Source organism: Lissotriton helveticus, chromosome 10 (assembly GCF_964261635.1).
Source record: "Lissotriton helveticus chromosome 10, aLisHel1.1, whole genome shotgun sequence".
Lineage (NCBI taxonomy): Eukaryota > Metazoa > Chordata > Amphibia > Caudata > Salamandridae > Lissotriton > Lissotriton helveticus.
The window spans coordinates 94,013,752-94,029,369 of NC_136071.1; the positions used below are offsets into that span (position 1 = coordinate 94,013,752).

Below are 15,618 nucleotides of genomic sequence, written 5' to 3' on the forward strand. Positions count from 1 at the left end.
CCTACCAAGGTAAATATATTCTTTTTCTTCATCGATCTTTTCGTCTCCTAGCCTCCAATTGTATTTGGCGCCTTTCTTCCTCCCAGAGAAGGCTACAACTTTTGTTTTTCTTACATTCGGAGTTAAAAAATTTTCATTTGAATATCGAAACAAGATGTCAAGAGAATTTTGCAGACCGAATGGTGTGAGGTCGAACAAAACTATGTCGTCCGCATAGAGCAACGAATGAATACTTTGTTGGTTAACTTTTGGGGGCAGGCTTGGGCCCTTTTGTAACTGTTTTGGCAAGTCACTTAGGTACAAAGAGAACAACATGGGAGCGAGTAGACAACCCTGTTTAAGACCATTTTCAGTGTTTATTACTTTCGTTAAACCTTTTTCGCCCCCCATTTGGACTCGGCACCAAGTAGTTGTATGGAAGCTTATTATTACCTGTAGCAAGTGTTCGTTGATTCCAAGACTGCTCAGTTTTTTCCACAGTGTAGGACGATCAACACGGTCGAATGCGGTCGAATAATCTATAAATGCCATATAGACCGTCTGTTTTCTTCGTGTGACATATTTGTCAAGAAAAAACTGAATGATTGCAATATTGTCCGTGACAGAATGTTTAGGTCTGAAACCCGCCTGGAACATGGGTATCAGACCCAACGAAAAAGCCCAGTTTTTTAATTGCAATAGTACCTCAGCAGCGAAGATTTTACCGGTAGCATCCATCAACGCTATTTGACGGTAATTTCCTGCTACCGTTTTGCAACCTTTTTTATAAATAGGGATAATGATACTCCCTTGCCATGATTTGGGTACTTGACCGGTGGTCAGAATATAGTTGAAAAGTGGGGTTAATAAAAGACTCCATTCCTTAGAATTCGTCTGCAAAGCCTTGATAGGAATTTGGTCGGGGCCAAAAGCTCCTGTGCTTCTTGCCTTCCGAATGTGGGTTTCTACCATTATTGTTGTTGTTTTAGGAATTGATGTTTTTACTTTTTCCTTCACTTTATCTGGACAGTTTGCTTGTAGTTTGTCCACATTTATTTTGTAGAGATCTGCCAGATAAATTTCCCACTCTTTCGGAGGAACAGGTAACTGCTTGTAATTTCTTTTTTGTTCCTGATATTTTGGCTATTGTTGACCAATAGGTTCTCTGGTTTGGTTCTTTAGCAGCGATTTGTAAGTCAACCCAGATACGATCTTGAAGGGTTTTTTTCTCACTTATTTTTTCTCTTCTCAGTTGATTTTTCAGTTTATTTATTTCTTTCTTTTTTATAGGAGAAGAGTATAAATATTGAGCTCGTATCAGTTTGTTTAATTTTTTCTTTGTCGATGTATTCCCGATTTTGTTATTATTTTTCCTCTTTTTGTTAGTAATGTTTCTTTGAGGATTCATTTTTGTTAATGCCTCCTTAAGTTCAGTGAGCATGGTCTCAAAATTTTCTATGAGATCTTCAGAGTATTGTTTCTTTAAGAAATGTTGATGCTCGACCAAATATGTCATTTTATTCAAAGAGGATGGATTCCAAAAGATACGTCTCTGATCGCTGTTTACCAAAGTTTCCTTTCTATCAAGGGTCATCAGACCTTCTTCTGCGGACTGAACCGACCAACTGGTTCTAAGTTGCATCACGGCGTGATCGCTGTCAGATGTAAAGTTGGAGTAAAGGTGGGACATGGTTTCAAACTGATCTTTGCCACAGATAATGTAATCTATTATTGATGGTCTCCCGTTTCCCTGTCTTGTATACGATGCCGGGATGTCGCCTTCCACATTCCCATTAAGGATTATTCCATTTATGGATAGTAATACTGTTAACAATGTTTTCCCTCTTTTGTTAGATCGAATGTCTCTGGGGAATTGAGGGATAAAAGATTCCAGGCTTTCCTCTTCAAAAAATTTTCCCCACTTTTTAATTTCAGAATTGGAAATGTTCCCGTTGAAATCGCCCATAATTATGTAAGATGGAAACATATGGGCTTCTATTGTTTGTACAATGATTTCCAGGGTATCTTCATATAAGGTGTCGTGCTTTTTTCCTGGAGGGGCGTAAACATTAAAAAGCAACATTGCTCTCAGTGAGGTCGAATTATAGGCTTTCAGAGACAGTTTGATGCATTGCACATTCTCACTATTGGTTTCCACTATCTCTTGTGCCCATATATAATCCTCTCTCATTAGAATAGCCAGTCCCCCTTTGGCATGGCCCCGATTTGAGGCTTTTGCACATATGTTATAAACATAGTAGCCTTTTTGTGAAAAGGGTTCTGTTGCCCAGGTTTCTTGTATGGTCAATATATCGGGCTGATTAATGAGGACTTCCTTCATTTTCTTCGTTGTTCTACCAGCAATGTTCCACGTTGTAAACTTTAGACCTAGGTTAAACAGGATACTTTAGTTGATTAGAGCTTTTGTTGTAGTTCAACATCCCTGATAGCCAGGTCCATGAGTTCTCAGTTTTATTTACAGTGACATTTTTCTCCTTTGGTTCCATGTGCCACACTTCCCTTTCCCCTTTTTTCACTCGAATTTTCAGGATCTCTTCTCCCTGTTCTATATCTTTAAGATAGGTAACCCCTGAATCTTTAAAAGTCCCAGAGGATCTATGTCCATCGTTCAAATGCAAGTTAGAAAAAAGTTGCATGTTGTTATTGATAGTTGTGTAATTTTTGTTTCCTTTGAACTCAGCTTTCACGATGACATCATATCCGTATCTGTATATTATTTCTTTTTCCTTAAGTACAATACCTGGTATTACAGGAGACCAAAACGAAACCATTGCGATTTTGTTCTGACCTCTTTTTGGGAAAGATACTAGATCTATGTCACAGCTTGTCAATAATTGTAGAGACTTTATGTTTTGCAAGAGGTGGAGAATCCTGCCTCTGTTGAGTGGAATATTGTCAGTGGGAAAAAGTTCTTCAAATTGAAGTACATTTGACTGTGTATCAACACTGCAATCATTATCCTTCTCTAAGATACTTTTATTATCAGCATTATAGTGTCTTGTCTTTATAGCTGTGTTTATTGGGAGATATACATCCGCCTTTGGGTTCAGTGCTGTCTTTATATCTATACTTGTTCCTTTAGGGGATTCTCCTTTTTTACTCATATGTGGCGTACTCTTCTCATCGTTTTTCTCCTGTAGATCTTTTTGTGGTATATTAATTTTTTGAAATTTCAATTTGCGGATTTTCTTTTTGTGAATCCTTCTCAAAGGTTTTTTCTTATTTTTGGTTTTTCCTTTTTGTTCGACATCCTTAATTTTATTTGGAGTTATTTCTCCTATAGGAGTTTCAGATTTAATTTCTGTATATGATTCCTCAATTTCCTTTGCAGAGTCTTTGTAGAGTATATCCTTTCTCTTATTTTTGTTGAAAATCGGAAATTGTTTTTGCTTTTTTGGGGATTTTTCTCTAAACAGTCGTTTTAAGGAGTATAGAGTGGATTCATTAAGAGATTCCGTTTTCTTACTTTTATCCGTTGCTTTGAGATCTTCATCTGACGTCTGAGTAGAAGAGTGACAGTTGCTTTGTTTGTGGTCATTTTCCTTTCGCGTATTGGTATCCTCTAGTTTTTCTTCTGTGGTTTTTGAGGACTCCTTTTTCCTTTTCTCTTCTACTAGAAACTTTAAAATACCAATTTGGACATCCAAGGTTTGATCAGAATTTTCAAGGATGTTTCCTAAAAAGGAGAGAACTGATTCGAGTATTTCTTGTAGTGAGAAGAGAGCCTTCGATAGAGGGATAGAAGATTTCTCAAGATTATTATTTTCTATTAAAAAGGGATCCAAAAAGGAATCTTGTTCTTGTATAGATAGTTTTTTGTGTCTGTGTTTGTTGACTTTAACTCAGGAGTATTTTCTGCTGCTTTTTGATTGAATATACTCAAGTCCTTTAATTTTTGTGGGCTCCCATTGCCCTCTGTCGGGAGTGATTTTGAATTCGAACTTTTTTGTTCTGATTTGTGATTAAGTATATTCAGGTCTTCTGTTTTGTATAGACTCTCATAGTCTTTTATAGGCGTTGATGATTTCACAGCACTAGAGTTACAGTATTCGGATTGTTGGTCTTTCATTGAATAAGTAGACTTATTGGTAAACACCATATCACTGACATTGTGAGACAGATGGGGGGATTCAGATAAACATGATCGATCCCCTAGACTCCCAGATGTTTTATTTTCAGTGACAGACATTATTTTTTCCGATTTCTTTTTTGCTGACAGAGACGAGAAGTATTCACTGATTGCTGGGGTTAAATTGCTACGGCCAGGTTTAATTGCTTTATCTGTAGATTTTCTTACAGCTTCCTCAGTTCCCATTCGCTTCATAAATATTGTACGCGAGCGTAATTTTTTTAGACCCATTAGTGAAAAGTCTCGTGCCACTTGTATCGAAAGGGAAGAAAAAAGGGGAATAGTACCTTTTTTTTTTTGCTGATAAGTCTCTGCGATGGTCACGATATGTTTTAGGCGTAGATGTTAGTGGGCTGGCCCGTCCCGTCCTCGATCGTCCACAGACGGCCCGCCCTTTGCCCGGGCTTAGCCCGGCGTCCCGCTTAGCGTAGAGGGTTTGTCTTAAATAGGAGGAGCAGGGGGCGGGAAGAGACTCCAGGTGCGCTCCGGTCTTCACGCGCTGAACCCTGGGTCTCGCAGTCCCAGCCCCTGCCAAGCAGCCTCAAATGCGGTCAGGAATAGGAATAGCGCAGCCTGTCTCCTTGGCTTCCCGGAGCAGCAGGCGATCAACAGACGAGGAAGGTCTCTGCAAATAGAAGCAGCTGCGAGCGGCACCCGCGGAGCGGGGGCCGCGAGCTGTAATAGCACAGGCAGCCAATCAGGTTGGAACAGGCAGCCAAGTAAGGCGGAGCAGGGGCGGGAAGAGACTCCAGGTGCGCTCCGGTCTTCACGCGCTGAACCCTGGGTCTCGCAGTCCCAGCCCCTGCCAAGCAGCCTCAAATGCGGTCAGGAATAGGAATAGCGCAGCCTGTCTCCTTGGCTTCCCGGAGCAGCAGGCGATCAACAGACGAGGAAGGTCTCTGCAAATAGAAGCAGCTGCGAGCGGTAGCACAGGCAGCCAATCAGGTTGGAACAGGCAGCCAAGTAAGGCGGAGCAGGGGCGGGAAGAGACTCCAGGTGCGCTCCGGTCTTCACGCGCTGAACCCTGGGTCTCGCAGTCCCAGCCCCTGCCAAGCAGCCTCAAATGCGGTCAGGAATAGGAATAGCGCAGCCTGTCTCCTTGGCTTCCCGGAGCAGCAGGCGATCAACAGACGAGGAAGGTCTCTGCAAATAGAAGCAGCTGCGAGCGGCATTTTCTGAATGTTTAGTGATGCAGCTTTGGGTCCTGAAAGTTGAAGGACCACACGCTCTGCAGCTTCGGTGCGTGAATCATCAGCTGTACAATCTCTCACTGTAACAGCAAACCTTATGAAACCTAGTGCTATGCAGTGAAATGTAAAACGTAACCAAACACTATTTAGGAAATGTGACAAAATAGAGCAGAGGAAATGCCTTCAAAATAATACGTTTGGCTTTAACATAGCTGTATAAAGTATATTCTGTGCTGTACACAGACTATACATGTATCTGAAAATCATACTTTGTGGCAACATTTTAGCTATATCAATTTTAAAGTACATTTGTGGAATGCATTTTTTAGTTCGGAGATAAGTTTGGATAATTAGCCTTCATGCCACATTGCATTACTCTTGGTAGCTCTTTTTTTTACTGAATTGTAATCAGTACCATTGCTAGTATAAGTGAAGAGTAAAATCACTATAAACTGGACCACTGAAAGGATGTGGCAGGGGATGACCAAAATATGTACCATGGTTGACTAACTTATGCAACAAGAAAAGACAAATAATGCAGCATAATGAGGCACATTTTGTGAAAGTATTACTTCATTGCTTTGTCATTTATTTACACTTATCCCTATCTAGACTTAGATTGCACCTCAGTAGTATGAGTTTACCACCCAAATATATCAATAAGCAACAGTCAGCCTTTGCGAAGGGCCTTCAATTGTGCCAAAACATAGGTTGCAGTATTTTTTTGCAGCTTCAGATACGTTTGAGCAAGAAACATTTTTTCAGATAATGGAATAAGTGGCAAATGCTGCAAATCCATAATTATGCGGAAAATACCATATCCACAAACTTGGATAATTCCAGTGGCCCAGACTATAACCTGGGAATGTGCAATGCACAGTGACAAGATATCAGAATATAACATGTGCACATTTGTAGCCCTGCCACGCCTGTGAGAATAAATCCAGCCCAGCACAATTTCTTACTTGAGATAAAACTGTTATTTACTTTACGCCAGCATCTGGCAGAGAACAGACATATTCTAGTAGGCATTGTAATTCCACATTATGGCTGCTCATCTAGTGAGGCATGAACTGCCACTATCTGTATAGTATAATGCATGCCCCATTCTACAGTATATTACTGTGCACATTCTACACAGACTAAACTACATAATACTCTTAGAACTCCCACAACATAATCGAGGTGCAAATGGCAGTTTATGGCCATGGGCCCTGGTGCCACTGCACCTGCTGCATCACTGGCAAGTAAACCCCTGACCCCTCTCCCCCAACACACAGCATCCCACTGCAGCTTGCCTTAGACATGAGCTAGGGGCATTTCCTTTTTACCAGCAGTATTTTAATGTTCAGCCAGTGTAAAAATAGGGAACATCATCTATGCCCAATATTTTTCTCCATATCAGTACGTAACTAAAACAGCTATTACTGAAATAATGCACTTTAAACTGTATTCTAGAGGATCCTTGACTGATAATTAAAGTAAACAAAGTGAAAGAAAATCACGTTTGGCCCTCGGCATGAAGAAAGCACTTCACATGTGCTTTCTTCCTGGCCTCTTCTGGCCTGACTGGGAGGGCTAAAGGTCATGTTTGGGTGGGCCTGGTCCACCCGGCACACCAGCTAGAACCAGACCTGTTTTCATCTGTAGCATACTGGTCTACTAAACCAAAGATTTTACTGTGTGATGAGGGGAGGGCCAGGGCCTTGTGCTGAGAAGTACCTAAGAAACACTTTTGCCCCCATCCCCACCTCAAGACCCCCTCCTCCAAAAAGAAGAAAAAAAGCTTGCTGCGGCTGGTGCCAATGTCCAGGGTGTCTCCTTTCTCCTTAATGGGCGTCAGCACATCAAAGCCTCAGACTACGAGTTGAAAATTAACTGTCTACAGTCGTTTTTAGCTTGTTTACCCTGCCACACTGATATTAGCTCCTTACTTTGTGGAGGGGGCCGATATTGTGTATCACACAGTGGCACTGTGTGAGTTGGCAGGGATACTGGAGATCAAATCAGATCAAATCAACAAAACCATCTACTGGACATGTCACAATCAGGATTCCATGCCAATCACCGAGACCACGCTGATTGTTGCCACTGACATCAGAACGCTCCTCGATTGTGGAGAAACTGTGACGCTGATCCTCCTCGACCTCTCCGCGACATTCAACACCATCTCCCACAACACCCTCATCAACAGACTCTACAACATAGGCATACAGCATGACACCCTCAAGTGGATCACCTTCTTCCTTACAGCAAGCACACAGAGCATCCAACTGCCTCCTTTCACCTCCATACCCAAATACATCATATGCGGCGTATCACAAGGATCATCCCTCAGCCAAACCCTGTTAAACATCTACATGACCCCCTCATATACGTAGTCACATCCCATGGACTCCACATAATCTCCTATGAAGACGACACTCAACTGAACCTCTTGCTCACCAAGGACCCCTCCCACGCCAAAACCAACTTCTGCAAAACCATGACCAACATAGCCAAATGGATGAGACAACGCTGCCTCCAACACAACTCTGACAAAACTGATCTTCGGGAAAAAACCTCCACTTGGGACCACAGCTGGTGGCCTACAGAACTTGGACCGACACCCACACCAACTGACCTTGCATGCAACCTCTGCATCATCCTCGACAGCCAACTGACCATGAAAAGACAAGTCAATGCAGTCACCTCCTCCTGCTTCCACACATTGCATGTTCCACCGACTCTTCAGATGGATCCCAACTAACACCAGAAATATCGTGACGCAGGCACTAGTCACCAGCCGCCTCGACAACGCCTTCTACACCGGGATTTCCAGCTGGATACTCAGAAGACTCCAGACCATACAGAACACTGCAGCCAGACTTATCCTGGACCTCTCCAAATGTACCCACATCGCCACGCACCAGAGACCTCCACTGGCTCCCCATCCAGAAGAGATGCCAGTTGAAGATCCTCAAGTGCGACTACAAAGCCCTCAATGACTTAGGACCCGCCTACATCAATAACCAACTGAACTACCAACCCTCCAGATACCAGGGATCCTCTTCGCTCGCCTTTGCACACAACCGCTGCAGCGGTGTCCGGTCCTTCTCCTACATCACTGCCAAGGCCTGGAAAGACCTTCCCCTCCAGCTACGTCCATTCCTCTAGCTGGCAGACTTCAAAAAGAGACTCAAGATCTGGCTCTTCGATGGAGACACATCACCCAGATACCCCTAAGGGGGCAGTGTTATGCTTTACAGATGCTGTTGATTTGATTAACCAAGGTGTCTGTCTAATAGGAGGGGCTGGAGGTCATGTTTTTAAGGTTGTTAGGCAGAGGGCGGGAGGCAGACAGTTCCAGATTCTAATAGCATTATCTCAATTGAAGGTGGGGGCGGGGGGGGTCCCAAGAGAAGGGATTTGGCATTCCTGGAAACCCTGTTTGCTCCAAGGATATTCAGTTTCTCGTTTAAATAGGAGGGTGAAGAGGAGTGCAGCATCCTGTGCGTAATGCAGGCAGTTTTGAATTGGGCCTTTGCTTCAATGGGAAGCCATATTGACTTGACATAATTGTCACCGGATGTTCCATCATCAGTAAAGGTTTTTAGTGTAATTGGAACTTCCCCCTGCTGGGGGGTGCCTTGCTAATAACAAATCTTGACTGACAGGCCAGTATTGAAATCCAAGTTTTAAAAGAGGTGTACACCCATGAAATATCTTCCTACCCTTTCCAAAACCCACAGATTGAGTGGTAAATGCTGGTCAAATCTTGAGCACTGTTAAAATGGACATTGACTGCCAGATCCTTAGTATCCAGACCACTACCACTTGAAGAACTTGGGGCGAGGACCTTGTTTCACGTTGGTTGGTGAGTTTGTTTTACTCTTCTGCAAGCAGCTATTTTAGGTCTCAAACTTAGAGTTACCCAGACTTGGACATACATCATGAGATACAGAGCAAACCCTATAAAGTGTATTTCCCAATGTACTGTAATACTGCTCAGAATAAAACAAAAAAATAGTAAGCCAGCTGACCCTGTACTGCTACAATGAGACCACCACAACGTGGGCATGGACAAAACATCCTTCCAAAACACAAAATCTTCATGTGGAGGAATTTCACGTGCTGAAACTCAATGTTGCTGAGCATGAGAGTGAAATTCTGCAAATTGCAGCTGTTTCGCTAACAAATAGCTTTTACTCAATGTTGCTGAGCATGAGAGTGAAATTCTGCAAATTGCAGCTGTTTCGCTAACAAATTGTGCGACAAATAATGAAAAATCATTTACTTCTATGTTATAATAAAATTAAGCTCAAACAACTAAAATACAAATGGTTGCTACAAGAGTCTTGTATGGAGCTAGAATTTTTGTTTCCTACACTGCAAGTTTGGTTTAACTGTTCCATTTACCTACCTGAAGACTCAACTAAACATGCAATATATTTTTCAACTTACTGCATAATGCAGCACCATCCATCTCTTCCTAAAGAGAAAAACCCATTGGCAAAGCCAACAGGCCTATCCATAATGTGCCAAGACAAGTAAATACAGGCATGCAGGTTATGCGTCTCATGCACAATTGTTGTTGCACATTAAAGCTTACCTTACTGATTTCGCTAATGTTGAAAACATTTAGCAACAATTATTTATTTCTGTATAAAATGCATATAAAAGATAAATAACAATGTTACAGACAGTATAATGATTGAGTGCACTATTCAGTTGAAAATAGTCACTTGTGCATTCCCGTGAAAGGACTTCTTGAAAGCCTGAATGCTACACCAAATAGCCAATATGATGATCTGAGAGAGTAATATCGCCAAAGGTGGAGCCAAAGCCCACTCTAGGCATATTTTAAAGAACTGGTAACAATGTGTCTTACAGACAGCTGTGCTGTCAAGCCATACGTAAAAATATGTGAAATATGTGCCTGGCAAAAATAAATGGAGTCAACCAGTTTTGGCACTGAAGTGGACTACATTTTAGGCAGGTGTATGCAGCAACATGCCATCATTCAGCTAATGGCTGAAGAGGGCTTCCCCGTGCTGTACGATGCATTTGTTGGAAACAAATTGTGAATGCCTCTTGAATGAACCAGTGGATGTAGCGGACTCACTGAAAAACCAGGTCTGTATTTTGTTACAACTTTTTTTTGTTTTAAACAGGAGGCTGGTTTTACAGCCGTCTCTAAGCTAGAGCTAAACTGACTGCAAAAATGTATCTACTCCTGGAGAACGCAGTTCTAAAAGGCAAAAGATTGGTTATCCATTTGGATCCCACCAGGAGCGGTGTCCCTGGGACACCCGTGGTAAGTAAATCATACAGATATTACCCAATACAAATGAGTACCGCAGGAAATCAAGATTAGACCTTGCCTCAATCAGAGGCAATGACAGCCAGCATGCGAGAGGCCTGAAGTACAGTACAGCCTCAATACTGCTTATTCTTGGGAAGTATAATGCCCCGTTCAGACTATTTGCAGGTCAGCATTGAAACCAAATGAACAGAGTCAAGCGGAGGCCTTTTTGTTTCCTTTTCCTATTAGCTAATTATGTTTTTTCTCAAAAACAGTTAACTGATCCCTAATGATGCAACCTGTTTACTCGGTCCAATGTTAATGTAGATCACCCTTACACCCACCTGGTTTAAGAAGCGATATACAATAATCAAATAAAGGAATACATATGTAAAGGCTAGGACCATGGGATTAACTGTTTCACTGTGAGTTAAAAGTTTGGTCGTTGTGACAAAAGCAAGAGGTAAGTGTAATTGTGGCCTACTCAACAAGCCTTCCAATTACATATGTGCAAAGATGGCAGAAAGGAGTCAAAATCTACAGCGCAGGTTAATATGCTAACCCCCAACTAGAACGAAAGAATACTGGTGCACCACCTAGGTTAATCACCATTGTTAGCAGGTACCCGTAAATGGTTAATATAGCCTCATGCATGTGTCTACGCATCCACACATGCAAAGGTGCAATTAAAATTACGGCGTGAAAGTAACTGTAATCGTTTACAATTTGTACACAAATATTGTGTAGTCAAAATGTGTTTCGGAAAATAACAAATGAAATAAAACAAAATGCTTTTTCCCCCCTCTTCAAAACACCGAGAACCAGCGCCTTTAGCACACTGTGGCTGAGAGAGACTGATGATACAGAGTTTTGGTGTACTGCTGACCCGTTGGTCGAGCCTTGATGCTCTTGTGAGGAACTGTTCTTTCACTTCCTCAGTATACAGCAGACGGCTCGGACTTTTTACACTGTTTATGATTAATGCAGTTGTTGATTAAGACTATTAGTCTTGTGGCTTAAATGCTATGCAGGCCTGGAAGGTATATTGTCATGGGAAAGAAATTTCTAGAGCACATCATAAAGTTGTGTTGCTGGAAGTACCATGCTTTTCCCATGGTGGAATGACAGCAAGCACGACCGAACTGCCCAGCCCAGTAAATGGGCCATGTAGAACATTTCCACAAACCAGCACTGCAAATGATCCAGCCAAAGAAAGTTAATGTGCTAAAAGAAAAAGTTGCAATAAGAAGAGTTACACATGAGAAAAATGTTCCATGTACCCAACACAAACTAGAAATCGACAGCCCCCTGGAGAGTAAAATGTGATTGGACCTCAAGAACATGGCTGGTCTATCAGACAGCTGTTTATTGTTTAAACGCCTTGTTCTTAGCTCAATGAGGAGATCGAAGAACTATGGACCTAGTTAAAATCTCCAAGAATAAACAAAATCCTGCAACTTTGAGAAACTATCTTGTAATAAAAGTCATGAGATGCTTACAGTGTGGTATGCATGAACGGATATGGTACGTTTAGTATCTAGTTTAATTAAAGGCACACCTTCTGGTGTTGGAATTGAAAATATGATTACTTTAAGATCAGAAGGGCCTAGGCATGCTTCAATACGAGGACCATGTCTATTCATACCGAGTATTTTTTAATGGTGCATTGTTCAGTTCTTGAGTGCTCCGGGGTTGCTGGGTTTACGGAACAGTTTTAAGCATTACTTTTAACCCAATGCTGAAGCTACCTTTTGAGCACTCGGATCTTGCTAGTATTCTGGGGCAGTACTAAGTGTACCTAGGAAATTTGGTGCACACCAGGTCCAAGCAGACCCAATATATATTTGTTGTGTGGTGTTCAGTTCTGCAGCAGTTGGTTGTAGTCTGCTCTCAAGGTCAGTGCCAGAGTGATTAAGTGAAAAATGTCCTTGCAGATCCTGCATGTTGCAAATTTAATATTTCAGCTCTAGCGTCTTGCGGATAAGCATGAGGCGGACAGGGAGTTCCTGGATATGGGAAGGTTATGCCCATAAACACTGTGGATTGCTTCCTTATTTCATGTTGAAACCTAGGGCCCGAGCACCTTGCCAGAGCCCCATGAGTGGGTTGATCGACGGACTTTGAGAGGCCAACGGGGAGCGTGCATTCATTCCGGGTTGAGTGGTCACTTGTTTAGCACTAGATTCTTGTTCATGCTTCATGGTTTGGCCAAGTATACTTGTGGGTTTCACTGTGTACAATGGCAATGTTAGCCCTTCATTTGTTCTTGGGGCTGAGCTAGACTCTTGAGGTTTAAGGTGCCCTTGTTGATCCAGGGAAGACACAACTGCTGCTGTATTCTGGGATGCACTTGACCACGTGTACTGTGCATCATTTCCATGTGTTTGGTTTGACTGTTGATTACTAGGGTTTCGTGGCTTCTCTTGGTGAGGATTGACCATAGCGGGATTCAGGGAGGAGCACACGTACCCCGCACTGTGTCCCAATCCTCGAGTACTAGGGTCCTGCTGGTGCTCCTGGAGAGGCTTGATCATGGATGGGTTCATGAAGGCACCAGAATACCCTGTATTGTGTCCCAGTTCAGTGTTTGTTTCTTGAGCAATAGTGCATCGCTGCTGCTCTGGGGTTTGATTGGGTGTACTTGATAGTTTCAGGGGTGTCACTATATAGTCTGCATTTTTCCCCAGCGCTGTGTTCAATTGTAGGGCACTAACCTCTTGATGGTGCTCTCGGACAGGCCCAATCATGCCTTTGTTCACCGAGGTTTGATGCCAGGGGTGCTGTGCGCTGTTTTTTGATACTACGTCTAATTCTTGATTACTTGGGTAGTAGCTCCTATGCTCCATTACAGGCCTGATTGTGCCTGGGTTTAGAGAGTACTGTGCCAGTTGGAACTGTGTATTATCTTTTGGTGCTGGGTGGAACTCTGGAACAACTGTATCTTGTTTCTGTGTCTGGAAAGACGTGCTTGTTCCAGAATTCAAGGCCTGTTCCAGCGGGTACTGAGCATTGCCTCCTGGTGGACTTTTTAATATTTCAGAACTAGGGTGTTGAGGGTGACCCTGGAGAGGCCTGATAGTATCTGTGTACATTGTCCTCTGAAACCTTGGCTCCAGTGCATGATCTCCTGAACCAACACGCTTTTCTTGGGGACTGTGGTCTTGTGGGAGCTCCACGAGAGGTCGGATTGTGCCCGAGTGTGGGAGATCCACGAGAGGTCGGACTGTGCCCGAGTGTGGGAGATCCATGAGAGGTCGGACTGTGCCCGAGTGTAGGGTGGGTCGTGCCATATTAAACTGTGCATCGTCTCTAGGTGTTGTATATAGTTCTCGATCAACATCCTGTTGCTGGAGCGCAGTAAAAGTCCTGTCCATTTCCGAATTCAAAGACCCGTGTGCCAATGGATACTGGACACGGTCCATTGGGTCTCTATAAAATTCGTGTGCGCTGTGACATCTCTGATTTCCCATTAGAGGCGACGTGGTGCCTGTATTCAAGGCCCCCTGTACAAAATACCCTGGCGCTCGGTGCATTTCTTCAACATTGTGGTCTAGCCGACGCTCCATGAGGGGCCTGATGGATCCGGTGTCTGTAAAGACCTCCGACAACGGATACTGGGAATTTCTTTCTAGTGTGGAGTTGAAGGTTTGAGAAGCAGGGCCTCTGGGGTGCTCCTGGAAGGGCCTAGTCCTGCTAGGGTACGTGGAGAAACGTGCCCTGCTGTCATTTAGGTCTCGCCGGTGCTCCGAGAAATTTCTGGAGGACTCTGCGTGGTATGCCGCTCTCCTTAGAGTTTGATCTCGCTTCAGCCTCTCCAGCACCCTCAATGCCGCCGCCTGCTTCGCTACTTTTTTGCAGGGACCCGATCCCGTCTCCATCACCTTCCCCACTCTGCAGGACATGGTGAATTGCATTCGATTAGCCATCACTGTCTCCTCCACCACCTCGTATACGGCCGTCGGGATTTGCTTCCGGGAGTTTAGTTGGGTTAACACCGTGATGGGGTTTTCCCCCTCGGGGGTGAACGCATTTGATTTGGGGGCATCCGCAAGGGCGGAGTCCACTTTTAACTCAAGAACTTCCAAAGCGGCCCGGGCGGCGCTCTGCTTCGAGGCCTTCTTGGAAATCCCGGCTCCGGTGAAGATCTCCACGCCCACCCGCGCCCTGCAGATGAACCGCAGCGCCGCAGTGTCCCCCACGGTGTCCCACTCGAACACCGGCTTGTCGCCGCTCTTGTCGCAGTGCTCCTGCAGCAGCTGCAACGCGCTCTTCTCGGTGGGGAAAACTTGCTCAGCTTTCTTCTTAGCTGGAGGGCCCTCGGTACCCTCATCTTTGTTTTCACCGGCAGAGTCCTCAGTAATCTCGGCTGTCTTTTCAGGTTGAGGAGCTTCCGCTTCTTTTTCGGCTGAGGACTCCTTATCTAGACTCTCACCGGTTCCCGGCAGAGACATTGCTCCGTTCCCGGGAGTAATTGAGGCGGCCTGCCTTGCGCGGGAACCAACGCCGCAGGACACCAGATTATGTGTACATATCTCCCGCAGGTTCTGATGTTCATCAATGAGCATGTTCTGGTGGTATAAACAGTAGCCAATGGTAGCAAACGAAGAAAGACTCCAAAAGCACAAGGCCTTGCCGAAGCGGAGAATTTGGCCGCCATCTTAAACGTGTTCCTGTCCCTGTAGTTACCCTCAAATGCACGGATCTTTCTGCAGACGTGTAGTCAGAGAAAGCGCGGTTGTTTGAAATTGCTCGTATTCCTAGTATTTTGCCCCTTAGCGCAGCATTTTGTCATTCATAATTACTACTTTTGAACCATTCCTAAGAATACTTGGGGAATGGATAACTTTCCCCAAAGTAGTCCAGGGCTGGAGTTGGAATACTAAACAAGCGCCTGGAAAAGTTGCTCTATCCACAAATATTCTAGGACTGCAGTTAGAATGTTAATTTTGACCTTCAAGTGTCCTCATCGCCTACTGCTGCCCTGAGGGCGCAGTTCAAATCACGAAACACAAACT

The 15,618-nt window shown here is 43.8% G+C and overlaps 1 protein-coding gene across 1 annotated transcript; it reads right to left on the reverse strand.

Moving 5' to 3' along the window:
• Positions 1-11,949: 11,949 nt before the first annotated feature.
• LOC144785956 (uncharacterized) lies at positions 11,950-15,200 on the reverse strand. Its single transcript, XM_078664849.1, has one exon. It carries the CDS (start codon positions 15,166-15,168, stop codon positions 12,655-12,657), a length of 2,514 nt encoding a protein of 837 aa, XP_078520975.1. The 5' UTR covers positions 15,169-15,200; the 3' UTR covers positions 11,950-12,654.
• Between the last annotated feature and the right edge of the window lie 418 nt (positions 15,201-15,618).

Bases quoted from the DNA above. Each gene is read 5' to 3' on its own strand.
- LOC144785956 (XM_078664849.1), bottom strand. From the start codon at position 15,168: ATGCTCATTGATGAACATCAGAACCTGCGGGAGATATGTACACATAAT.